Raw genomic sequence first — 27,629 nt, forward strand, 5'->3', positions numbered from 1 at the left:
TTAGACAGTTATTGAACTAAAGGGCGTGGTTTCCTTATCAGAAAAAGCTGCAGGCATCTAGGTAAAGATGTGGCGTCTTTATTTATTACATGGAAACTAAACAATCAGCAAATATCACATTTATAAAAGTGATTCCTCTTTTGAAAATACAGTTGCTAAGCTGTTGAACTACTGGAAGCTACTACAAAAAAAAAAAAAAAAAAACATTCCGCTACACTAGAAAGTTTTAGAACATTAAGGCTGTAATGGGTTGTCGTTGACCATGATTGACAGGTAGACCAGCCAATCACCGTCCAGATAAGCCTACATGGCACAGTCCAACAAACTTGCAGTGTTTTCCACAGCTATAATTTAGGCATTTGATACTTTATGCTTAACGCAAGGAACTTTCTATTTTTAAAAATACGTCAATCATTGAAATGAAAACCACTCATTTGTATTTTTGGAATATCTTATAAATCTTGAGGATATTTTGTCAACAGATTTTTTCCATGTATGTTAAACCTGTATCTCAGATTATAATAGTGAGCCTACTATTGATTAAATAGTGCAGGGGTGGCCAAGTCCAGTCCTCGAGAGCTGCCATCCTGCAACTTTCAGATGCATCCCTGCTTCAACACACCTGAATCAAATGAATGGCTCGTTATCAGGCCTTTGTAGAGCTGATCCCGGTCTGTTGGAGTAAGGATACTTCTAAAACTTGCAGGATGGTGGCTCTCGAGGACTGGACTTGGCCACCCCTGAAATAGTGAAAGGCTGGATGTATTTCTCTTTTCCAAATATTTCAAATCCTCTACTGAACATGGAGTATTTAACTGTACAGTTTACCATAATCCCTTTTCTAAAATAGCCATTTTAAATCACATTCTAACTATTTTTACAGATATACACTACCTGAAGCCGTGCCTTCTGTCTGATTTGGTAGAGAGAAAACACAAGGTGAACGAACATGCCGTTCTCTGCCTCACAGTGGCCTGTCAGTCTTCAAAGACACATTAGGTTTGTAGCAGAACAAATAGAGACGCATCAAAACACTCCAAGCCGACGCAAGTTTTCAGCAGGGAGGAAGACATTTTTGCCTTCCTGTCACCAGCTGCAGTTTGGACGTACCACCAGAGGAGTTTTGGTGACAGCCCCGTGAAGGCTGCTTTGTTTTGCTAAGTCGTCTCCATTCTTTTTAATGAGCTATTATGGTTATGTTTTGTCTCTGTCGTGTTCGTTGGCTGGCTGAGTTTCTGAGATGGTAAGACAGAGGCAAATGGGGAGGCGGTAGTCGGGGGTTGTTTGGGTGGGGTTGGGGGGGGTTCTTTACACCTTTCTGCAGTTTTAGGAAGAAGAGGCAGTTGGAGTCACATGGTGAAATGAGAAAGTAAAAAAGCCAAGTTTCTACCAGTCTACCTAAATTATAAAAACAACAGGATGTCCAAGGTTACTGTATTTACATCATATCACTTTGCTTTAAGATAAATGTGATACAATTTCACGACTTTGCTTCAAACATCCAAACTAATATTGAACTGCTCTTGCACAAGAGAAGAAACAAGCTCCTCTCCTTGTTTTCCCCGAATCAAAGCTGGAGTCTGGAGGCCAAACGCCAAACTGTCTCCCTGCTCATCCACCTTTTCTTTTGTCTCCTCCGTTTGCCTGGAGACGTGATGAGCTTCCTCTTTCCTCACATGCGATAAACTGTAAGGAATTAGATGGAAGCTGATGGGATGTTGAAGGGGAGAAGATGAGGGAAGTTGGGTGGCTAAGCAGCCACTGTGACAACCCTCCTGTCAGCAGGTACTCAGTATAATTGGTAAACGGAGGCCGCAGGATGGTAGTGGGGCTCCTTCCCTTCACTCTGCTTCTGCTCTCTTCTTCTTTTTTGTTTCCTTTTTGATGAGTTTTTGAAGTCACCGGCAGGTGTGTACAGCCTGTTTTTTGTTGTTTGGTTCAGAAAAAAAGACAGAAGCCAAAACAAGAGAAACTAAAAAGAAACTGGAGTGGTACACATGTAAATGTGAGTCAGTAACACACTAACCTCACTGAAGGTAATAACCCAGGAAGTGAATGACAAAGCATGTCAATTTTATTTTGAATTCTACATTCACATGTGTTTTTCATCCACGTCCAACTCTTGCTTTGCTCTCAGTGCCAAGCCCAGCCAGCCATCAGGCTCTGTTTGCCCTCTAATGAAACATATTCATCTTTATCACACTCTCTCGTGGCTCCCGAACTTACTTTACAGCATAGTCAATTAAACCCTTAGGGGCCACTCTGCGCGTAAAAGGATATATAATGCTTTGACATTTCAGCAAGTCCATATTAGACACACCCATAGAGCATCTGGGTTGGATGGGAAAGAGACATAGTCAGACCCAGAGGTAGATGAAAGCCCGTCAGAGGGATTGGGTCTCTTGTAAGCCAGTTAGCCCTTTGGATTCAGTTACTTATGCTGATGTAAGAGGGCAATTGTAAGCTGATACTCAATCTCTCGGTGACCCCTACACTGGCTCTTGTTCTCACATTAGGCTTCATAAAGTCATATATAGTGTAACAATAGACTAATAAATAACTAATATGGACTTAACTCAATAAAAAAGTGTATTAGTGTTCTGGATTACAGTTTAGGCTTCTTACATTTTTATAGCCCATTTCTTGGGACTCCTATCTTCATTCTTATCTAGATCTATATCTGTATCTATGTCTGCCAGCTTTTGTTTCTTGAGTCAGTTCTTCTTAGAAATTCCTACCCCAGTTGAAACCAGTAGGATAAATAGTATCACTGATGCAAACCAAGGCTCATATCACCCATTTTTGTTTCCAGGCTAAAAGCTGATGTCACATCCCGTTTTTTGAGACTGGGATTCTCGCGTTCCTTCATGGTGGTAGGGATGCCAATGCACGTTTATGGTGGACCTGCAACTGTTTGTGGCTCAGTATCATCTATGTTACATGGAGCTTAAGCTATTAAAATAGGCAGCTTGAATCATTTTAGAGGGGGTTTCAAGTATTTGCGCAGTTTAGCTATTTGCTAGCGGCTGTGGACCCTAGCCCCAGGATCTACTCTCATATGCTTTGCGTGGAGGTAAATCAGTGCCCAGCTAAGGTCAAGGACTGCCCACAAATTGAGAGATAATTTTCCAAATAGTTGCAGCATCTGACACTCAGTCTAAATGGTAAGGGAAGATCACCATATAAAGATACAGTGGATGCCTTTTATACAGCAATTGTCTTCATAGAAACAAAACCTGTGAGCCCTATCAACTTCTGGAATATAGCCAACAGTTGCTGTTGGTGTTTTTGTTTCCAATACTGGTGTTGCTATAAAATGTTACATTCTATGCAAGACAGGGACCCGAGTTTCAGACTTTACAGTAATTGCACTCAATTTGCAATAGCTTCAGATTTAAAACACACACTGGACTCATGTTGTAGAGTCAAGACCCGACCTAGGGTACTCAACCAGGACCTGGGTCTTAAAAAGCCAAAAATCTTGATTTTTCTTGATGAACATGATAGTATGTTAGCTACTATCAAACAGCAGCAGGTTTGAACTCCTCACCTAGACTGCAGCTCTTGTATCAGCCAGTGATGTTCACAGACTTTGGGCTATTAAGGGTTTATAACAATCTGTTCATCTTTACCTTAGCTTCATGACTTTGACTGCAGACAGCTGAATGCTGGAAGAAAAAAAATAACACTACATACCAACAGTATGTCACTTAACTGCTGTTAAGCTTATGCTGTCATATGCTGTAATTCAGAACATATCTTTGGACATGATTACTGTTTAGGCTTGATAATTATAACTGTACTTGTAGATTTGAAGCATGAGTTCCTAATACCCTTAAAAATGTTCCAAACATTTTTTAAGGGTATTACTCGCCAGCACTCCAAATCTACACTTTTTATCCATTTCCAGTACAAATTAAAGTAGCTTACCACAGCTTTTTGTATGCTGAAGTAAATATTAAAGGATTGAGACATTACTGTTGAATGCTCAACATGTTAAGGACAAACAGTAGCAGGTTTGAATACCTCACCTAAGGCAATGCAGTGCTATAGATAGATTGGATGACATTACCCCTTTACTTTACTTACACCTGATCAAAAAAACAACTTTTAAAAATTGCTGTTTTGCTCCTGTAATAAGGTTGCTTATGATAGTCATGGCAGTCCATTGAACTGCTTCAAATGTTCTGTGCATAAAAGTATGGGTACTTTTTAAAAGGCCTATTCAATTCATGGTTCTTGACCTTCCAACTTTGGCATTGTCCTGCCTTTTTGTCACGGCTCAAAGATGAATCTTTTAATCCACAGACATGTCAGTTTACTTCTGAAAGAATGATAATTAACTTCCATTTGTAGAGGAAACCAATGAAAACTGTCCTAGTGTGGGTTGTACGTGATTCCTATTTGTTTATTATATTTATATCAATAGATCCTTGTGCACATTACTCTAAGTGTGCCGGTAAGATCAGTAGACTGTGTTTGGTATGCCCAGCCACCAACATGTAGAACAACAGTGCAACACCTCCATTGTGTTTAGCTGTTCTACAGGGGTTAGCTGACGCCCCATGTGAGCAAAAGTGTTTCAGATTCTCACTGTTTGTCATCAATAGAGTGCAATTCAAGCAAAAGTCTTGAACATTCTGACAGATTCATCAGTACAGCTCATTTATGCAGGCATGCTGCAAACCAGCATCTTTTCTGTGCGGAACAATAAGCAAATTTATTATTCATAAAAGCTAATGCATTGTTTCTGTTGCTTTATATGTCTCTGTTTTTTTTGTTTTTTTTTTTGCCTTTCTCCTCAACTAGACGGTGGGCTGAAATTTCTCAGGCAAAGGTTGGCAGTTTAATGTCTGGGTTGAAACGGGAAGTTTGAAAGACAAAGCACTATATCTGTACATATGTGCATGTGTGTAAACTGATTTAAATTGCTCTTTGAGCCCTGCAGAATGGCGCTTTAAATGTTAAATGGGGGTTGAAGCCTGCCTGAACTAATTTGTAAGGCTTTGCACCATGTTGACATTTAAATGTGATAAGAATAGCAAACTGTACCGCCGACCTATTTTGAAGATGCTTTTGGAATACATTCACATCAGCTGTGGCCTATAATTAATAAAAAAAGACAGGCCTCCCTTCCTCTAGATTTGATTATAATACAACCTTATAAACACACCAGGGATAGATGAGAGGAGACGAAGGGGAAGAACTGGGGTAGGGAATAAAAGAGAAGAACAACAGGAATAAAAACAAGAGAAATGATGGAGGCAGGAATTAAGAGGGAGGTGGATTGCGAACACCTGGTCTTTGAGGCAGATTGCGTTGGCTGGCTGCTGTGCTATCACATTACTCTGATCTTGCCTCTCTTGTTTGTCAGAGAATTGAGAGAGAGAGAGGGAGAGAGAGAAAGGGAGAGAGAGAGTAGGTGGGGTGGAGGGGTCTGAAAAATCAGCATGCAAATAACACCACATTGTTAACTTAATCAGATGCAGGGGGAGAAAATATGGAGTGGAATGGAGGGAGCATGGTGGGGCTGAGAGAGGAGGGGTGGGGGGGGATGGAGGAGGGTGCGATGATGGGAGATGGAAGGTGAGGGTATGCACATCATACCCCTCCTTCTCCCGCTTTCCCCATGCCCCATACACACACCAGCCAACAGCTCCACCCTTGCCCACATGCAGCACCCCAGGAGAAGTTCAGAACCAGACACTGCAGTTATGTTCTGGTCTGAGGAGATGTATTTATGGATTACCTTAAATTCCTGCAACCTCTTCAGGTTGACTTCAAGCGACGATAAGGACAGTTAGCATCTGGTTCCTGCTGACTGGCTTAAGTCAACAGTCAGATATTTCCGCCAGAAATAAGAAAACTGCAATACATTTAACCCCTGGCAACCACCAGGCAACATAGGAGCAGAGATCATGAGCAGTGACAACATATTTTTGGATAAAGAAAAAAAAAATGGCTGTTCATTCCAGCTGATGACTTTTTAGAAAAAAAAATAATACAGCACTGGGTGTAGATCCTAACAGGGGATGTTCCCTGTGGAGTTTTCTGCAAATACTACTTCGTAGTTATTTAGTTCCACACTACAGAAATGTGCAGTTTCAATGAATTAGAGTTTCACAATTCATACTTTGTTGTAAATAATCAGAGATTTTGCTAGAAAAAGTTTCTTTAATGTAAATGTTATGAGACCGTAAATGGTAGAAATCTTTTAACCCATTCTGTCTGCTCACTAGTTCATCTGTATGACCCAATTTTCTTCTCCAAATCCAAACTGAGGGTATTATAGAAGTTATTGACTCCAGATAACCTAAACTTCTTACGGGGCCTGGGTTTTGGCCCCATAAGAAGAAGTGTGGTTTTTGGGTAAGGGTCAAGGTTAGGCTATTGTAATGAATGAAAAATCAATGGAAGTCAATGTAAGTTCCCTGTGAAGACAGAAGGACATATTAAGTGTGTCTGTGTGTGTGTGCGCGCGCGTGCGTGCGTGTGTGTGTGTGTGTGTGAGGGATGGTGTAGCTCAGTAGTTTCTTAAAATGCTTTTTCAGCAAATCTGAATGAAACAAAATGATTTTTTACTCAGTAGAGAGCTTATTTTTCCATCGCAGACATTCACTGCCTTGATGAACCCTGCCTCTAAGCAGAGCACTCAGAAATGTGTGTCTTTTTAATGAGTGTGTGTATCATAGGCTTTGTTGTGAAAGATAAGTCGCTGGCAGTGCTGAAGGTCAGACAGGGCAGAGGGGAGTGAACAAAACACACTGCTGGCTCGGACTGGGAGCTCCCAGGATCGGCTCCGGTGTGGACAGATCAGAGGACCCGGTTAGACAGCCGTGTCCCAGGATCGTCACTTAACAATTTTGAAAAATGGCATCATTCCATTAGTGTAAAGATGTGATTCTGGTAGTGTAAAAAAAATAAATAAAAACAGATTGTGGAAAACTATTTGATTTCCAGACTTCCAGTCCATATCTGATTTTGTTTTTAAGTTCTATCCGTCCGTCCATCCATCTGCCCCATGTTTGTGACTGTTTGAAATATAATTTAGTAATACATTGCTATTTTGTGTTTATACACATTTTTCTAATTGAGAGCTTTTCCTTTTTGTTTGTATTCTTTTCATTAGCTGATGTTTAGTTCATAGTCAAGGATAATTGCAAAATGTTCCTCAGTGGAAACGAAGGCTATATAAACTTTGACTTGACCTGACTTAACTTAACTGTCACAAGGACACCGGTGTCACTAAGCTTCTGCAGCACACAACGCACATGGTTCCTTCTCAATCTGGAAAAACCTAAAGAATATGAAATGTGAATATTTTAAAATCTGGACAAATGAAGCAAAATAGTTTAAGAAAAATGTAGTACCTAAGTCAGAGTAAATGTGGTGTTGAGCTCATTGGTAGGGGTCACTCAGAAACTACTCATACATCCGTCCAAAAAAACAAAAAAGACATTTAGGTTTCACCCAACGGCTTGCTTTAATCATGGTTGCTTTTCCTTGAGTCACTGGCATTGACGTAAATGGTGCTTCCCTGGCATCTTTCATCCTTGTGCACATTAACCCCACCCCCGTTCTCCATCAACCTTTCATTGCTTTTATTTCCCTCTGTGAAGCATTTCATCCCTCTGTTTTCCACGAAACCCCATCTCTAATCTTAAGAGCAGTCACCACTTTGTTTTCTGATAAAGTCTGATAGGCAAACATGCTCTCTTATGTCTCTGAGGTCCTCCACCCTCTCCCAAGAGCACACCCCTCTAAAGCACTTCCTCTGCTACAATTAGTCTGTAATAAATACACCCTGGCCTTAAAGTAGAAATTCTTTTCTCTCGCTCGCTTTCCTTTTATATTAAGTGCTGCATTAGATCACTGTTCATCTCCAACTTTAAAGTGAAAGTAGAAAAAGCAGCGAGTGTGGACCTTGTTTCTCTCTCGTTCACACCAGAAGTGCATGAGAACTAAACCACTTATAAGGCAACTATCAGATACTGTAACATATGCGAGGAGGCACAAGCATTTCCACTCAAGTCTCCGCTTCCTGATAGCTTTGATAAGATTTGTTTGTTTTCTTAAACAGGAAACGTGCTTCTTAAAGTAAAAGAAAAAAAAAAGACAGCATAGTTAAACTTCTTAGACAGCTGACATTCTCCTCAAACTCCTCAGAGGACCAAGAAAAAAAAAGGACGATGAAGAAGAAAAATGAGAGAGGAGTGAGATACAAAGGGGGAGTTTATCAAAGTGACAGAATAAAGACAGATTTAACACGGGCGTATTAAAAAGACATCCAGAGTTTCAATATTTAAAAATCCCATTTGCTTGGACAGCAGAGCTTTTTTATTCAAGAGCATATGGTAGCAGTACCTGCATCAGCCTCTCTCTTATCATCCTGAAGGAAAAAAAAAAAGAGAAAAGGGGGGGCTGAGGGGGGACAGTTTCAAACAGACCTCCAGACATTGAAGAATCATTCAATTATCGGCAGCACGATGTACAATAATTACCTGACTCACTTCCTGTAATGAATGCAGCTAATTACCCATAGACTTTTGTTTTAGTTGAAAAACGAAAGAGAAAGTCCCAAACTCCCAACAGCAGTGGAGCCATGAAAAGATATGTTGCATGTGGAGGCAGCACCTATCCTGTCTGCTAAAACACACACAACTCACACACATACACACAGTGTGAGGCTTTGCTATAGACTTGCTTGGTTTAAAGGCACAATTTACCTCTCAGCACACGCGCGCACACAGCTCGCGGTAAATAGTCGTGAGTGCAAAAAAAGATCCTTCTTCTCTTAATTAGCTGTGTAACAATTAAAGTCTCCTCTTGTAAACTGAACCTTTGTCTCCCCTTCCTCCTTAGCTGGATTTCAGCACCTGTCACAACAACCCCTCCCCTTACCACCACCTCTACTGCTGCCACATACCCACCATTATTACCTCCAAAGCCACCCCCACTCCTCCTCAACTGGAGTCATTATGCAAAACTCCACCAGAAATTGCCCAGTACCGAGTAGAAGAAAACAGCAATTATTTCTGGTATTCTGTTATTTAGGCCAGATTGACATTCAACTGTTTTTCTCTTTCTATTTGTCTCTTTTTCAATACTGTCACCTGAAAAGAAGGTGGAACTGCACTCAGCTCTCCAGCAGTCTCTTCAGTCTCACACTGACCCAAAAGGAGTTGGACATGTCGCTGTGTGTTGGGGTTCTGTTTTAGTTTTAAAAGCTGACAAACAGAAACTCATAAAAAGACTCCTATAGACCCCTCATGTATCTTCTAACCCTGTTTAATATCAATGTTCATCAGCAGTGGCTGTGTGTGACAATGTGTTGACTTTTTATAATACTCCTTAGTTTCTTATATTCACAACTAGTTTCATTAGCATTACAAAAACAGTAGTCTGTGTGCTTATGATAGAGATTGTGCTTGTTTCCTTAATTGTGAATTGACCAAAAAGCTGTTAATTTTTGCTGCAGTATAGCACTACCTTGCTATGCTGCATTTAGGCTTTCTGTTGTCTTCTACATATTTTGCTCTCTCTCTCACAGCCTGAATAACCACATCTAGGAACAACCACGTGTAGGAAATACACTTTGCTTTTAAATAGCTCGTTACTTTGCTGTGCTTCCTTCTTCAGCTACAACATCCACACCAAAGAGTGTTTCTTGTCAGTGCTTAGTACGGAGTCAGTTCACTAATTCCAGTCAACCGGAAAACTGCCGTGTTCAAGTCAACAGCTTGAATAAATGTTTTTCTGGACTGTTTGAGGAAACCAGAGTAGAACCAATAAACCTGCAAACTTCCCAAAGAAAAGTCTCGGCAGGATTTGAACCCCGGACTTTGTTGTTGTTGTTGTGAGGGAACCATGGGATCCACTGTTCCACTGTTCTACCCGTGAGGATTCCTGCCACAACTTCTCTAAACTGAGGCAGTCTGCTTAACAAATGTTTGACAGTGTTAATCCTTAACTCGTTGCTGGGCTTTGTTCTCCCCTGCAGGGGTCTGCCTCTCTGACCTCTATTGTAGCGCACTCAGGAGGGGAGAGGTGTTCACAGATGTACATCCACACAAACCTTACACACACACACACACACACACGCACACACACACACACACACACACACACACACACACACACACACACACACACACACACACACACACACTCAGTCACAGACAGAGACAGAGACATCTGCAGGTCATCATCATCATAGTGGGAATAATAACCAAAATGGTTATCATAAAGGGAAGCTTTGAGCTCCCGTCTGTCTTGGGAAGATGATTTGGCTGGCCCGGAACAATGAACTGTGGGAATCCGCTTGTCCCGCATTGATCTTCCTCCCTTGGCATCTCCTGCAAGGCTGTCAGAGCGACGGACGGATAAAAAGATCCACAACATTTTTCTTTTTGCCTTTTTCGCTCCCTCCCGGTGTCTTTCTTTTCTCGCTGTCAGGAGGGCTCCAACTGATCAGTGGGGATGAACTGAAAGTTGAACTACCTGTTGACAGGACCTCTTAAGCATCCCTCAATGATACATTGTTCAGGGGAAAGACGGAGAAGCAGAGGCTCCTGTTCATTCAGACTCGTCACAGATCTATTGAGCCTGCACTCTCGTCAAAAACCCTTCTGTTAGTTTTTCCGCGTTCAAGATGATATGGTGTTCACGTATCCACTTCCATCCACTTTTGTGTCGGCTTTGTAGTTGTTGAGGATTCTTTGTTTGTGGTATGTCAGGTTTTCAAGTGACATTGCTGACTGCAAGGTTAGATTTTTACTTCTTGTGTATAAAAGGCAGCTGAAGCTACAATGGAAATAGTTTTTCATTCTCTGCAAATTTGTGCTGTTTGGAGTTCATACTCCAGGATTAAAACGTCTTCTCCAAACTTTTCCAAACAATACATTAGTATTATTCAGGTCTTGAATGGTTGAGAATATTATGCTTTCTGCTTTTTTGTTTTTTGTTGCTTTGTTTTTAAATAAATTTTTAATTAATTGGTAATATATGTTTTTTATTCAGCCAATTTTTCCCAAAATGCCTTTTTCTTTTTTTTCCAGTCTGGATTTCGGATTTGTTAATGTTTGTTAATTTTTTTTAGTTAGAAAAAAAACTTTTGGCCAGAAGGAGGCTGACTTTTCTGATAACGGCATGTAGAGGTGGAAGATATGGACTGAAAGTTTTGTCACAGTATTTTGTGGTACTTTGTGGTAAAGATAAAAGTGACAATAAAAACTATTTATTGTTTTTGTTTAGGTAACATTAAGGTGTGACTGCATGTAGAAAAATTCCATTTGTAATCCACTTCTTTACGACACCATTTTAAAATAAAGTGGTTTACACGACTAAGCTGCTCACATTTACTGCACTTAATGATATTTTTAAGTTTATTTTTATTGATACTCTCATTGAACAAAAAGCTGAGAAAATGGTAAAACTTCCAACCTCAACATTATGGACAGTTTTAGGGGTTTTAAGAATCATTAATAAGAATTTATTGTGGCAACGATAAATAAAATTTTTATGATGAGAAATTTATCACGATAAATAATAAATTATCTGATCAATACTCAGAACTGACTCCATGTGTCTGTGATGTTTTTCTCCAACTGACATCCTTACCTGTTGGTTTCTGCTCTTATGTGGCTTTATAAAATATATATTTTTAGAAACCGTAGCAACAAGCACAATGTTAGGGACAGAAAAAAAAATTGAAAAGAAAAAAACATTTGAAGGAAAAGTTTGGTTAATAAAACAATGAAAATGTTATCACAATATTCAACAAACTTAGCACGAATGCATGTTTTTTAATTTGCTGTGCAGTCCTCATATTTTTATATTAATATTTTCTCATGTTTGCTTTAATAAGGTCTGTTAAGAGAGAACAGACCTTCCCCCATATGTGTGTACTGTCTCATTTCTGGACTTGGCCTTGTCTTTGGGTTCACTTTTTTCTTCCACTTGAAAAGAACACAGTCCAGTTCTTAAACATCCCATCTTGTTGAAATGCAATGTTATTGGTTTTGATCAAGTGGCTCAGGGCACAGGATGGAGTTTAGATTGAATGTGGTGTTGTGTGACTGTTTCCAAGTGCAGTTCAGAGCAGAGTGTTTTCACCTCATTACAGAAAGTAATAATGCAGTGAAGTCAAAGTGTGAGAGAGAGGAAGGAAAACAAGGCAGCTTTTTTTATTGGAATAATTAGACGTCTTGCAAAGACCACCTGCAATAGAACAAAACACAAGCCGGGGAAGAAGCTCATATCTGGTGTGTTCTGCCTAACAAAGAGCCAACTCTAACTAACTAAACCATCTTTTGCTGAGATGTAATTGATATTTGAAACGATGAGGAAGTTCTGTTTATGCTTTGAAAACACATTCTTTTTTAATGAATCTGAATATCCCTGATGTTTGTCTAATCACTAAATATTTAGCATTCTAATCTCAGCACATGTAACATATGGTAAATCCCCACATTGTCCCCCTGCACATCAGAATGCTGTCGCTCCAACTCCCTTGTGTCATTAATGATTTGGTGCAAAAATGATTGAATTTAGCATATTGTGAATAATGACTGATTTGTTTAAAGCAATGAATTTGTTCATGAGGAAGTAATGAGGTATTGCATTGTGGTAAGCTGACGGGAGTCTTGTCGATACATGCCAAAATAAAGTAAAGTCCGACTAATGGCTTTTCGATCCCGTCTGATCCCCACCCTCACTCATCTTTGTCTTAAATGTCAGACAAAGGTTTTATGACCAAACTTGCTACTCATTTGAAAAGCAGGTTTGGAAATGCATTTAATCCAGAATGAATCTATAAGACGGCTGCGATCCAAATTCATCTTACAATCATCATGGAAGTTGGTGTCAGATCTGTTTGCAGATTTGAGTCTTTTTTTTCAGTTATTATCATTCTTGGGTGAAATGATTATGCAGCTATCTTTTTCTGAAAACAAAAACAAGGTGCACAAGTTTGAATTTGATCATTTTCAAAATCCACATAGGCTCTGAACTATACATACAGCTTCAGCTTTATATTCACTCATCTCTAACCAAAACGTCCTGAGCAAGCTGCACTTAGAGCACATCTTTTCTTGGCCTTTAACCAGATTTAGATTAACTTGCAGATTTAGGCTGCATAGTTGATCAGTCTAATTCTAATTGCCTGAGATGGAAACCCTGTGTCTATCTCAGACACAGGGTTTAGGTGTACTTCACAAATTTACGACTGTCTTTAGGGCAGGACCTGCTTAGAAGGATAATGTTTGCCCGCTTCCTTCATCTCCAAACCAGTTTTTGGGTTCCAGTGTTTGGGGACATGATGAAGCACCAGCATAGATGTTGGAATGAGGTGAGGTAGAAAAACTGGAGGTACAGTAGTTCTCAGTCCTGTAGCATGAAGCTACCAGCGTGCTTTGCTTATGCTTCGCAGTGCTCTTAGGTTTGAAAATCTCATCTTCACTCCTTCTAATTTACTTCTTGTCATTGAGGACAAGCAGCTCATCCTTTGCCTCATCATAAAACTTTCTGCAGGAGGCATTCGGTTTGTGGGCAACTGCAAATTTCACTTCATCTTGAAGGTGTTGATTTTGAAGCGGGGCCCTTTTTCCTGGGTTGACACTCTCAGTAAACTGAAATCTAAAACATCAGTGATGCTGGTGTTCTGTTAGTTTCCAGTTTCCAGATGTCTTTAAGGCTTGGTGAGTTCTGGGTGGCTCCTGAGGATCATAACTGAAATTATGTGATCACATCAATAAAGTAGTAACAAGTGCAGTCAAGCAAATATATATTAGGCTGGCAAAGAGAATCTTCGGTCTATGTATGCATGTACTGTATTTGAGCCTGTTTGTATCAGGAATGAAAGAGAAACTTCACAATAAAATCGAACATGCGCACTCAATTCTTGATGTCAAAAACCATCTGGGTTTTTGGTTGTACAAACATTTGTCTACGGAAACATCAAAAGCTTAAAATTAGTATGATAATCATGCCCATGATGAGTGTTTATAAACTTCTGACCACAACTGTAGGTCACAGTTCCTACACATTGTAAATGCACAAACTGTCTTGGATTTACAATAATTTATTACAATTAGAGAAAAGGAAAAAAATCTAAATTCCATATGCATTTAGGATACATGCCATTAATGATAACAGAAATTAACTGAGTACATTCATGGTGGCTGAAATACACTTCCATTGTGTTTAAGATACCACTCATAATTACACTGAGGACTGAAAAAGAAACTAAGTGAAATCACTCTTTTTTTTTTCTTTTGCGCGTTGAAATGTGCAGAGGGTTTGGGTTTCTTTTTTTTTACGAGTGCACGTGGTGCTCTGCTGAATATTAAACCGCAAACTATAAAGACAACAACGGAACTGTCGTGAGAAAATGCTAAAGGAAGTCTTTGTGGTTTTCGAGGTATCAGAGGAGCCAATAGTTTTAATGAGGCAGCACTGCTTCACATGCCAGGAAATGATAAGGTGTATTCAGGTTAGAATAACGGCAGACAGATACCATACCACTATAGAAGTACATCTGTTTGTTCAAACGCAGAGTCTCTACAGGAGCATCAGAGACAATGAGGCGTTTTAGGGACGAGGAGGGGCAAGTTTTCATTTAATATGACCGGTAAGGACGCAAAAACCAAACTTTATTCTTTAAAAATGTGAAGCTTTTTGAAATATTGTACGAGCTTTTTTTCTTCTGAGCTCTTATGTATTTTGTAGGAGATTTATAAAAACTGCACTCAGGATATTGTCAGAACAGAAAAAAAAAGAGTTGTGGGTGAGTTGCGACCTGCTCACTGCGTCTTTAGAGGGCATTCTCATACTGAATTGTTGTCTGTTGTTAAAGAGGTTGGGTTGAGTGCATGTCTTACCCATGTGTCTATGCATTCGTGCACACCACCCTCGTATTCCCTGATGTGTGCGTGTGTGTGTGAGTGTGTGTGTGTGTGTGTGTGTTGATGTGAGCAGAGGGGGGATGTCACATAAGAAATGTCCTTTTTAATCAGGGGAAAAAATATAAAATGACTCGGGAGCAAGGCAAGCATATAAATGTGCCTCATTTGCATATGCTCGTCAGCCAGGATACGTTTATTAAAAAAAAGAAAGGAAAAAAAAAACACAAACTGGATTTGTCAGTTCATTTCACAATATTCCATTGTCTATCTGCCTTTGTTATATGTTAAAGATAAAGGCAGAAATCAAATTGAAGAAAAGGGCAAGCTGCTATCTCCCCAAATGAGCAACAGCTCATCAACCTAGTTTTCAGATTTTGATTCCAAAAGGCAGCTGCTTTTGAAAGAAGGGCCCGCTCAAATAAGGTCTTCTCCAAAATATGCATGGCTGATGATCGACACTATATATTTATACGCACAATATGAGTTATTCTTGATATATTTGTGACATTATTCTAAGTGAAGTAAAAGCACAAACGATTTGTTGAAAACTTTAGCAGCTTTTAGAGAACATACCCAATTCATTGGAACTGCTTCCTAACAGTTGTGGGGAGAAACAAGAAGAATTCAAAGGGCAGCCCACACGTGTCACATTCCTCTACACACAAGTAGAAACTGGTCACAATGTCTAATTCATGTCCACAAGATAAGAATCCACCATTAATTTTGTGGGCTGGAGAGCCCAGTGACTACAAGAACAGACAACGCTTATGTCTGCTAACCTCCCACTGAGGGGAGGGACGAGAGGACAAGAGAGAATGTTTTCGAGTGAAAAAGATGACAAATGAAACAAGCATAGTGTAGTCGACGGTGCTTCATAAGTACATAGTGGGGGGAAAAAGCAAAAAAAAAGCAGAGTCTTAGTTGGCCTTTGTTTCTCTAACATGTACGCCAAACTCTACATGTTTGATTTCGGTGTGTCCCATTGATGCTCCTGGCCTCCTTTTTTGTCCTGAAGCCTACCTAAAAGCAGTTCAGTGCAATACAAAAGGCTTAGCTTAAATTATCATCATGCAGCTACTGTTACCAGGCAGCATACTAATCAGCTTAATGAGATATTATAGGATATTTTGTTGACTAAAGCAGAACCATGGTCATTGCTTCTCAGGGTTTGACCCAAGCAAGCAGCCAGGAATGGTGGGAAAGGCTCCTTATAACTCTCCATCTGGAGAACAGATGGGTCTGCATTTAACCATTGTTGTTCGCTTTTCTTTAATTATTTATCTACTCATGCTACACATGGAAGTAAAACGGTTTCCAGCAGTTGGAGAAAGAAAAAGGAGTATAAATCTATCAAAGATGTATTTTTTTGTATTATTAAATGTAGGTGTGTAATTTAACTAGTGTTGTCAATGTGCATTATGGATAAAAAAATTTATCTTCACTTAAGAAGTTGCTATTGAACTTTATTTTATTAGTCTTAAAACTGAAGAATTTGGTAGATGTAAAAACCAAACGGTGGTAAAAAAGAAAAAAAACAAAACAAAACAAAAAAAAAACGAGGACGGACACAGGAGCATTGATATATCCTTAGAAGAGTTGCACCACGAAAGGTTGAATGAAATTAGGATAAAAATCTAAAAATCCTTTGGTCATTTTGAACAACCATTTTTGTTTGAAGTACTATTGTAAATATCATAATTACTGCATGGAGGAAGCTTCCCAACAATTTAACTCGACTTTTTCAGAAAGGTTAGTGGGTAATCGAACTGATTCTAATAGGATGGGCACTAGTAGCTTAAATACACACTCCTGAATTTGTGGAAGGTGTGTAACAGTAAATATTGCATCCAGTGTGGCTTTACGGTTTGAAAAAAACTATAAATGTAAAGAGAATATCTCTTACATTGACAGTGGTGGTTTTTGCAAGGTTAGGGTTCCATACATTGAGTTAGGCATGACCCATGGTCATGTTGTTGGATAACCAGAAATCTATTTTGCATAATACAGTAATATCTTTACTGTTTTTATTATCATTACAACTAATTTCTTTTCTTCTGTCTGGTCCCACAGGATGGAGGACTCCAGTTTATGTCTTGGTGTATCATCAGCGGTGCCTGACACCGACGCCCATCTCAGTAGTGCAGTTTTAAATGGCCGCTACCCCATCAGTCAAAAGCTTCACCAGCTCACTGCCCAACTAGGACACGCCTTTCCTGACCTGCACCGCCCACAGCAGATTCCTGAGGAGAAGGCTGTCACACCTCTGGATGAGAAGACGCACCACGCAGCCCTGGCCAGTCAACCTATCAGCAGTCAGATGGCCCTGTTAGCCAATCAGCTCAACCGAGACATTGATGCAGGTGCACTAAGTGGGCTAAATGGTCGGGTTGATCTTCAGCAATTTCTCAATGGCCAAAATTTGGGCATCATGTCGCAGATGAACGATATCGAAGATGATGCTCGGAAGAATAGAAAGTATCCTTGTCCGCTGTGTGGCAAACGTTTCCGTTTTAACAGCATCCTTTCACTCCACATGCGTACACACACAGGCGAGAAGCCATTCAAGTGCCCCTACTGTGACCACAGAGCAGCTCAGAAGGGCAATTTAAAGATCCATCTTCGCACTCATAAACTTGGAAATCTGGGTAAAGGCCGTGGCCGTGTCCGAGAGGAAAACAGGCTGCTTCATGAGCTTGAGGAGAGGGCCATCTTGAGAGATAAGCAGATGAGAGGAAGTGGAAGTCTTCTCCAGACTGCTCAAACACCCCATCTTGTCCTCAACAGCAGCTCCAACACCCATCAGCAGCAAATGCCGTCAGCCTGTGGCCCACCTCCACTTTCTGGCCTCGCAACTCCAGACACAGTTTCTCAGCCATCTTCTTCACCGAAGCCAACGAACCAGGATGAACAGTCCGTGAACCCAGCTAACGGTTACCGTTGTACATTTTGCAAAGGGAAATTCAAGAAGCGCGAAGAATTAGACCGCCACATCCGTATTCTCCACAAGCCCTACAAATGTACTCTATGTGAATTTGCTGCCTCCCATGAAGAAGAACTGATAAGTCATGTGGAGAAAGCTCACATCACAGCTGAAACCACACAAGGACAGGGTGCCAGTGGAGCTGGTGGCATGCAAATGGCCACTGAATTTCGATGTGATGTCTGTGGCCAGGTATTCAGCCAAGCGTGGTTTCTTAAGGGTCACATGCGAAAGCACAAGGACTCCTTTGAGCACTGCTGTCAGATCTGTGGCCGTCGCTTTAAGGAACCCTGGTTTCTGAAGAACCATATGAAGGTTCACCTAAACAAGCTAGCCATTAAGAGCAAGCCACCACAGCCCAGTGAGCAAGACATGGCCGCTGTTAATAGCATGAGCAATCTAGCTCAAGAAGCTCATGCCAATCTCTATTCCCGTTACATCTCATGTCTTCAAGGAGGGTTCCTTTCACCAGACAAACAAGGCCTTAGTGAGCAACATCAGATGTTGGCTAAAGCAGGGATTGCCATGAAGGAAAAGGAAATGTTAGGAAAACTGCTGGGACCAATGGCAGGGGGGATGGCACATGGGCTTGGTGAAAATGAAAAGCGCTCACTCCTTGGTTGTCTCAATCTTGTGCCGCCACTCAAGTCCAGTTGCATGGAGCGCCTTCAAGCAGCTGCAAAAGTGGCAGAAATGGATTCTCTCAACAGCTATCAAGCCTGGCAGATTATGGCACGTGGTATGGCTATGGACAGGGCTTTCATGCCCAAGGAGCAGCAGCACCAGCCACATATAACCCCAGGGCAGGAAGATGAGATAAGTGGTGCTGTGGCCCTGGCTTCCTACTCAAAGGACAAACAAGACTATTCCATGATTGCTTCTAGTGATAGCTCCAAGCAGAAGCAGCTCTCTGAGGGCATGCAGGGATCTAAGGCTTCCAGCGGAGCCATGATTCCCATGAAGGAGGATGGCAGAGGCTTTGAAAGTCATCGTGATCTTATCTCTCACCATGGTGGTGCTGAAGCTCCTGGAGGTCTGTCTGGTTTAGGAGCCCCAAACATTGACTACAATCTTTCCACCCTGAAGGAGAAGCCTTCAGAGTGCCCTGACTGTGGCCGCGTCTTCAGAACCTACCATCAAATGATTGTCCACTCCCGAATACACGGCAAAGACAGGAGAGGCCTTGATGAAGCTCTTCATCAAGGTGTAGATGAGCGTCGTGGCTCTGCCAGTGACCCTGAGTCCCAGTCCATCAGCCGTTCCACGACTCCCGGTTCATCCAACGTGACCGAAGAGAGCGGTGCCGGAGGCGGACAGTCCCAGACGGGGAGCATTCAAGATGACAGTCCACATCCTTCATCGCCTTCCTCAGGTAATAGAACAAAATCCAAGAAACTAGTATTTTTTTCGCCTATTTATTTTGTTCCATAATTACTTTGCTGTCCATTGCACAAACAGTAACTGTAGTTTTACAAAACCATGGATGAGTTCATTTTTAAATAAATTCAAAAAGAAACAACAGATACTTCTCAAAAATTAAATGCTTATTTTCTGGACATGGATCCAACCACTGTTATACATCATCTTAATGAAGAGTGATTTGAGATACTTTATACTCATTTACTCAATATAAACATTGTTTTTTACCCACAGATATCTAGTTTCAATTGAAGGCGTATGGACAAAGTCAGTTAATATTTTTAAACTATTTTCATCTCAGTTTCCATTAAGCGTTAAATGGCTCCAGAGAAAGTGATCCAAGAAAACACCACGTTTACAACTGCATTCTCATTTGCAGGTTAGTTGTTAAGATCCCTGTGGAGCATGGCTAAAGACTAGGAGCATAGGGACAAACTTGTTTTAACCACAGTGATTAACAAATGTCTTTAATAAACTCGGTGGAGAATACCCAGCCCCTCCCCTACCCAGCAAACACAGACTGGCCGGGGCTAGATAAGTGTATGTTTAGTAGGATTAGGGGCAGCTCATTGCTAATGATTACACTAGTTTTTAAAGGTAACTTTTGGTTGCTCCTTAGGGCACAATACTGGCATTAAGAATCGTGTGCAGTAATTAGGTCACGGATATGCGATAATCAGCCGGTTTAAGCTAAACAAGACACTAATTAAAGATATACATATAAAGCAGGTCAAAAAAAACTGAATTTCATTTGCAAAAGCAAGAATGTACTCTTGAATCCTTTGAGAAAAATAAATAAATATATATAAATATAACTTAGAGTGGCTTAGCTTAAGGCTATAAGGAACTTAATTCCACCAGTGGAGACAAAATTGTTTATTTATTCACAGAGGCATGAAGTCCTTATCATGCCTGTGTAGTGTGATGGGTTTGAACATGGGACAGGCTATGTTTATTTTAATCTAAGAAATAATAACAGACAACCCCCACCCCAATTAGGAATTAATGAAAATGAGAGTGAGATAAAAACCTATTTTCTTTATAGAGACTATTAAACATAACACTTTCTCAACAGGGTGGGGGTGTTGCGGATGTAATTATCTTCTGAATTTTAATGCTGGAAGTTTTTCCCTCTGTATAACCCCCTCCACCCCCATCCTCCCCCTCCTTCCATCTTAGCATCTCCAGCTCCGTCTCTGTTGATTTTGACTTAAGCACCTCAATTCTGATGGGTGCAGCTTGTGGCATTTCAACTGATTTAGAAGCACAAGCAAGCACATAAAAGTAAAAAAAACAAAACAAAAAAAAACTGTAAAATACAGTAAACCAAGTTGTATTATAGCTTAAAGGTTTGTATTATGTTTGTGCTCAGAGTTTAATAAGATAATTAAAAGTCATTTAAAAAGAACATAACCAAGTTAAAACAATAGGTTTACTTTAGCATATATGTCATGCATATATGTGGTTTGTCTACAGTTCATTTGTGTCAGACTCAATCCAGTCACCTACACTGTTAGTTTGTGCCTCAACTGAGAGGCTGTGGTTGAGTTTTGTAAAACTCAGTGATGTTGATTGGCATCTTTGGCAAGCTGTTGCAATTTTTCAATCTTCTTTCTCCTTTAAAAGCACACAACTAAAGTGGGCTTATTGTTTCTCACAACCTCTAAGACTCGCTTCACATTTGGAGCTCAGTAACCTTCAAATTAGAAAGTTTAATGTGTGAAAAATACGTGTGGAGAAAGGTGTCATATGGGCGTCTACATTTATGTTTAGTGTGTGCATGAGTTAAAGGGGGTTGTACTCTGTGTGAACATATATATCACTGTCTTGTGCTGTGAACAGGATGTGGTCACTGTACCATTGTCTTTATCTTAATAACTTAGCTCTTGAAGAGAAAAGAAAGAGAAAACGGCTGTTTGATTCTCTCTGACTTGGTGCTTCTGCCTGTGAGTGCATGTGTGCAAGATGGCCTCTGTCTCACCACCTACCCACAGCAATTTTGAGTTAAACTTAAATTATAGTAATCAACAATAACATGTCAACTGTGAACGAAGGTGAACTCTGGCACTTTTGTCTTTGAGATGGAACTTATTTAAGAGCTCTGAGGGAAAACAAAGAGAGAGATGGGTGTAGGGTGGGTGCAGTGGCACAGGAACACACGCACGCACATACACACACACACGCACGCACATATAGGTGTGTGCGTGTATATATATATATATATATATATATATATATATATATATATATATATATATATATATATATATATATATATATATATATATATATACAGGTGCTGGTCATAAAATTAGAATATTGTGATAAAGTTCATTATTTTCCATAATGTCATGATAAAAATTAAATTGTCATATATTTTAGATTCATTGCACACCAACTGAAATATTTCAGGTCTTTTATTGTTTTAATTTTGATGATTTTGGCAAACAGCTCATGAAAACCCAAAATCCCTGTCTCAAAAAATTAGAATATTATGAAAAGGTTCTCTGAACGAGCAATAAAAATAATCATCTGAATCAACAAAGTAACTCTAAACACCTGAAAAAGATTCCTGAGGCCTTTAAAAACTCCCAGCCTGGTTCATTACTCAAAACCGCAATCATGGGTCAGACTGCTGACCTGACTGCTGTCCAGAAGGCCATCACTGACATCCTCAAGCAAGAGGGTGAGAAACGGAAAGAAATTTCTGAACGAATCGGCTGTTTGCAGAGTGTTATATCAAGGCACCTCAGTGGGAAGTCAGTAGGAAGGAAAAAGTGTGGCAGAAAACGCTGCACAACGAGAAGAGGTGACCGGACCCTGAGGAAGATTGTGGAGAAGGGCCGATTCCAGACCTTGGGGGAAGCAGTGGACTGAGTCTGGAGTAGAAACATCCAGAGCCACCGTGCACAGGCGTGTGCAGGAAATGGGCTACAGGTGCCGCATTCCCCAGGTCAAAGGTCAAGCCACTTTTGAACCAGAAACAGCGGCAGAAGCGCCTGACCTGGGCTACAGAGAAGCAGCACTTTGGACCACTGTTGTTCAGTGGTCCAAAGTACTTTTTTCGGATGAAAGCAAACTTTGCATGTCATTCGGAAATCAAAGTGCCAGACTCTGGAGGAAGACTGGGGAGAAGGAAATGCCAAAATGCCAGAAGTCCAGTGTCAAGTACCCACAGTCAGTGATGGTCTGGGTGCCATGTCAGCTGCTGGTGTTGGTCCACTGGGTTTTATCAAGGGCAGGATCAATGCAGCAGCTATCAGAAGATTTTGGAGCACTTCATGCTTACATCTGCTGAAAAGTTTTATGGAGATGAAAATTTAATTTGGTCTGGAATCGGCCCTTCTCCACAATCTTCCTCAGGGTCCGGTCACCTCTTCTCGTTGTGTAGCGTTTTCTGCCACACTTTTTCCTTCCTACTGACTTCCCACTGAGGTGCCTTGATATAACACTCTGCAAACAGCCGATTCGTTCAGAAATTTCTTTCTGTTTCTCACCCTCTTGCTTGAGGATGTCAGTGATGGCCTTCTGGACAGCAGTCAGGTCAGCAGTCTGACCCATGATTGCGGTTTTGAGTAATGAACCAGGCTGGGAGTTTTTAAAGGCCTCAGGAATCTTTTTCAGGTGTTTAGAGTTACTTTGTTGATTCAGATGATTATTTTTATTGCTCGTTCAGAGAACCTTTTCATAATATTCTAATTTTTTGAGACAGGGATTTTGGGTTTTCATGAGCTGTTTGCCAAAATCATCAAAATTAAAACAATAAAAGACCTGAAATATTTCAGTTGGTGTGCAATGAATCTAAAATATATGACAATTTAATTTTTATCATGACATTATGGAAAATAATGAACTTTATCACAATATTCTAATTTTATGACCAGCACCTGTATACACACACACACACACACTTGCGTGTGTGTGTGTGTGTGTGTGTGTTACAACAGATTGAAAATATTGATGTTTGGTATCAGGTTTTAATTTGATGGAAAATGTGTGGGGGAAGCTAAAGTGATGACTATTTGAGCTCATCACCAATAAATGAACAGCTAAATTACCATTGAAGATGTGTAAAGCAGTTGGACAGCGATTATGATTATAATAAAGTTTGATTGCTGAAGTTTATTTATTTATTCATTGATTATTGACACAGACCTGAACTGTTTTCAACAGTCCATTTGAAATATAATTTGGACTAAAACCGATATTTTATTTCTAAATTGATATTTCTCTTACATTTAATTAATTATTGTCTTTTGGGGGATACATGCCTTATTTCCTATCAGAAATGAAGATAATTAAAAAAAAAAAAAAATATATATATATATATATATATATATATATATATATACTGCTTTTGAGTTGATTTCATAGGTACTAATATATTATAATTTCCTTGTCAAGCACAAAAAAACATCCAGACTTTAGTTGTTATTCTGCAAATAGTCACTGAATCTGTTAAAACACTGGCTTTTCCTGCACACACTCAGGGCCTTAAGCAGCAGAAGGCCCCACATTTAGTCCTACAACCTTCCCACTACCCCTAAAGTCAATCGCGTCTTTGTGCTGCTGGCTGCAAAAGAATCTGTACACTCCCTTCTGTCTAGTTCTCTCTGTGGAGAATCCCTCATGTCTACATTTTCTTTTGCGTTTTAACATGGCAGGGATTAGTCTGCATATCCCTGGTCTTACCATGGCTCAAAACAAGCAGGCGAAATGCTTGCTCCATACAAATTGAAATTGGATTTGCCAACTTGACGCCTTAGGTTATAAAGCATGGATATTCATCTAATTGCACCAGCACAATGAGGGTGTAATTACACATGCAGGCAAACTTTTACAGTGTAATTACTGTGTCATTGGAAAAGGAATAAAATACTCTGAACAAGATCCAGGCGACTATGAGGGAGACAAAGGTTCCTGAGCCACTCATCGTCAGGGGGAGCTTCCACCACATAAACAGACCAACGATGATTTGGAAGAGTCTCTATCAGTTTAGTTTGCTCACATTTTGGTCGAGGCGGATTCACAACCAACCAAAAAAAATAAAAACAGAAATACAAATTAAAAAAGCTTTAAATTGGAGGCAGATGTGGGACAGCACAGCTGTTTGACTCCAAGCTTTTCTTGGGATTTTGTTGCATTAATGCCAGAGGGAGAAAAAAAAGCCCTCTATCTTTAATCTCACCACCCTCCTGTTGTTCCAGGTTTCTTCCTGCATTCCTACAACTCTGAACCGGATTTAGCTGTTACAGAAAAGTCATGAATGGCTGGATTGTCAACACACAGCAACATACTAATGCTGTGTTTCCACTGTAGCTAAAAACGCATCCCTAAACCTAGAAAAATGTTTCTATACCATCTGCTACGGAAAAGGATGGAACTGATTCTTATAGTCAGAATAAATCTGGATAAGGAGAGTACGGCATGGAATGTATTTTTTTTCTCCCAGACATGGTTCCATATTACTCATGAAGCTCTGTCCATCCACTGCTTTTATTGTCCATCCATCCAGAGAACTCTGGAAATATTAGTGAAAGCGATTTTCAAGCAACAAATTTGTTGGATCTCTGAGTAGTATATAGATTTTATTTTATTTTTTTCATTTACATCATTAGTTTTAAAACTTATCACAGGTTTGCTGCACTTCTGGAACACTATTTAGATGTGATGGAATGGTCCTGAACAAAGAGAAGAAAAAAACAAAAAACAGACTGATAATCCCCCTGCAGACAGTTTGTACCCTGGAAACTGATAGCAAGGTGAACAGTGAAGCTTTTGTTTATCCGGCTTCACTACCTCCATGAGATGAGTCTTCAAGGAATTTCGTCACATTTTGAGAGTGAAAAATGGCAGAAATTGTATGCATGCCACAATGATTTTCCACAATCTTCATTCGTGTTGCCATTGACTCTTGATATTTACTTCATACTGTAAAACATCTAACTTGGATTTAATAAAAAAATAAATAAAAAAAAATGTTAGAAACACATTTTATTATTTTAAAATGCAAAAGCTTCCCCCTGTCAAATCTACGGCAATAGAAACAGGTAGAACTTTTCCATACGTGCCTCTGCTCCCATTCATACAAAAAAAAAAAACATCCTGCTGATGTATAAATGGGACAATATTTAATCCCATTTATACCCACAAATCCTTACAGAAGACAGTCAGCAGATTTTAGAAAATTACCTCCATCCTCAGCTGTCAAAGAACGTGTGGGACATTTACCTGGCAGGTATGAACTGACACCACACATCCCGAACTCGATCCGCCCCCCCCCCCATTCCAACCAATTAAGTCTGGTACTAAATGAAAAAAATCTCCAGAGCTGTTAATAGATGAAATGACTAATTCCTAAAAATTAAAACAAACAGAAAAAAAACCCCAAAGAAACAAACAAACAAAAAAAAAAAAAAACTTGACAATGTGCAATATTTGGTTCACAAAAATAAGGCAAGATATTTGAGGACTTGTATTTGGTGGGGGGGGGGATATCAATTGCAAGAATTTATAATCAGCGTGGTGTGATGCAATCTGCTTGACCAGTCTGTATATTGTGCTCTTTACTCTTCACAATCTTAAGTGAACAAATTCTTCAGATGTATTTTCAGAAATAGAATAAATTGTCAGATTCCAACCCGATCATCGATAGAGATTAGCAGGTCATTTTTACAGTGCTTGTAACCCGAGCGATGAGTGTGTGTTTACATTTTAAAGTGGTTGGAATATTCTAGTTGAAGCATATCAGTTTGATTTTGTTGCTTTTGACAAAAACGTCTGAAAACGAAAGGCTGTTGCCGGGTACTAATGGCCCAGCTGAATCGGTAAACGTTTTGGTAAATGTTACCAAACTGAAGCAAACCTTTGCTCAGAGGGCAGTCATGTCTGCATGCGCACTGCGATATGTGTGTATTAAACTACAGGGTCTGCCTAACAAATAATGAATAACATCTCTGTTTTTCGGGGGGGTTTTTTTATTATTTTCATTTCTTTAGTCTACGGAAATTACTTTGTCTTTGTAACTGACATCTGTTCCTCTCCTGCTTCCCCCCTCGCGCTATTCTTCTTTTCTCTATAATCAGAGAACTCAGTGGTTACAAAACCTGAGCTTTCTACCCCCCACTCATTTGAAGAAGTCTGGCCTGTCATATCTGTATTTTTTATGTGTCACCAAACTTAAATAGACAGTCATTGTGTTACAGGCACATTCATTCCCTGAGCTGTATTTTTGTACAGTAGGTCAGGACTCTGGTGTCTGGTAAATGATAAAAGTTCTATTCAAACGCACTAATTGTCAGTGTGCTGCTCTGATTGACATGTCTTAGATAAATGCAGACTTAGTATTTTTGTACACGCTTGCACAATATAAAAGGCCAATTTATTCCTCTGTTCTCTTTTCTCTTTTTCCTTGCACGGTTCATTTGATTTTTTTCTTCTTTTTTTCTTTTCTTTTCTCTTCTTTCCTTTTTTTTGCTCACTGCCTCTCTCCTCTACCCTGTCTCTCAGTCTCTCAGAGTCAATTTGTAAATATTACCCATGTTGGGAATTAGCCCCGGCTTTTTAGATATTTAAAATCTTCAATTGTATTCCAACGAGTGTGTGTTTGATCGAGGGGAGGACTGCGAGACTCGGTCGGCTCCTCGGTATTCCTGGGTGGCTATCAGTGGCCTGCCTTGTCCTTATGAAACATTTATCAGCCCGTTTTATGTCTTAATGATCACGTTAGGATTCCCCCGCTTGGTTATAAATTCAGTACAGAAAAAAGAAAAATGGACTGTTCAGACAGTGAAAAAGAAATGGCGACATTAAAGGAACAGAAAATTAGACAATCCAGAAAATAAGAGAGGGGGCAGGAGGGTGACAGGGCATCACATTCCTGGGAAAACAGCCTTATCCACTCACTTCAAATCAAACTGTTTGGAAACTCACGTTTTTCCCTCGGAATAAGCACGCGCACGCACACCTCCCCCTTCGTCATCTGTCTTCCCCATTTCTGTTTTATGTTTTTATAATTAAAACATAATATTTATCTTTCCACAACAGAAGGCTGCCTTACACTGTCAGGTAGACTGTTTGCATATTAATATTCTTAATACATCAGCAAGCTATCTTCTCAGGTGTCATGCTGAAACCGAGCTGCAAGAAGAGACGAGAAGCTGACTCACAAACACAGCTCCTCCTGGAGTTTAGAAGCAGTTCTGGGTCAATTCATCCTGCCGGTGTCAACCGTCCTGTTGCCACTTCCTTCCATTCTGTACACACAAACAAAGTGCCTGTTTTCTTCACCATTCATTGTCAATGCATTGTTAAATCAGTTACATGTC

General features: G+C 40.0%; 1 protein-coding gene across 3 annotated transcripts in view; it reads left to right on the forward strand.

Moving 5' to 3' along the window:
• Window positions 1–27,629, forward strand: part of znf536 (zinc finger protein 536) — a 237,467-nt gene that overhangs the window by 109,704 nt on the left and 100,134 nt on the right. For 2 of the 3 annotated variants that reach the window (XM_088004102.1, XM_088004103.1), the window contains exon 6: window positions 16,974–19,255. In XM_088004102.1, the coding sequence (XP_087860228.1) occupies window positions 16,975–19,255 (2,281 nt within the window). In that variant the 5' untranslated portion in view covers window position 16,974. Of the gene's footprint in view, window positions 1–14,243; window positions 14,630–16,973; window positions 19,256–27,629 lie in introns of those variants that run through there. The other variant, XM_088004104.1, reaches the window with a different exon arrangement.

The sequence above is a fragment of the Poecilia mexicana genome, unplaced genomic scaffold (genome assembly GCF_051168715.1).
Source record: "Poecilia mexicana isolate PSO_F unplaced genomic scaffold, ASM5116871v1 scaffold_3, whole genome shotgun sequence".
Classification (NCBI taxonomy): Eukaryota; Metazoa; Chordata; class Actinopteri; order Cyprinodontiformes; family Poeciliidae; genus Poecilia; species Poecilia mexicana.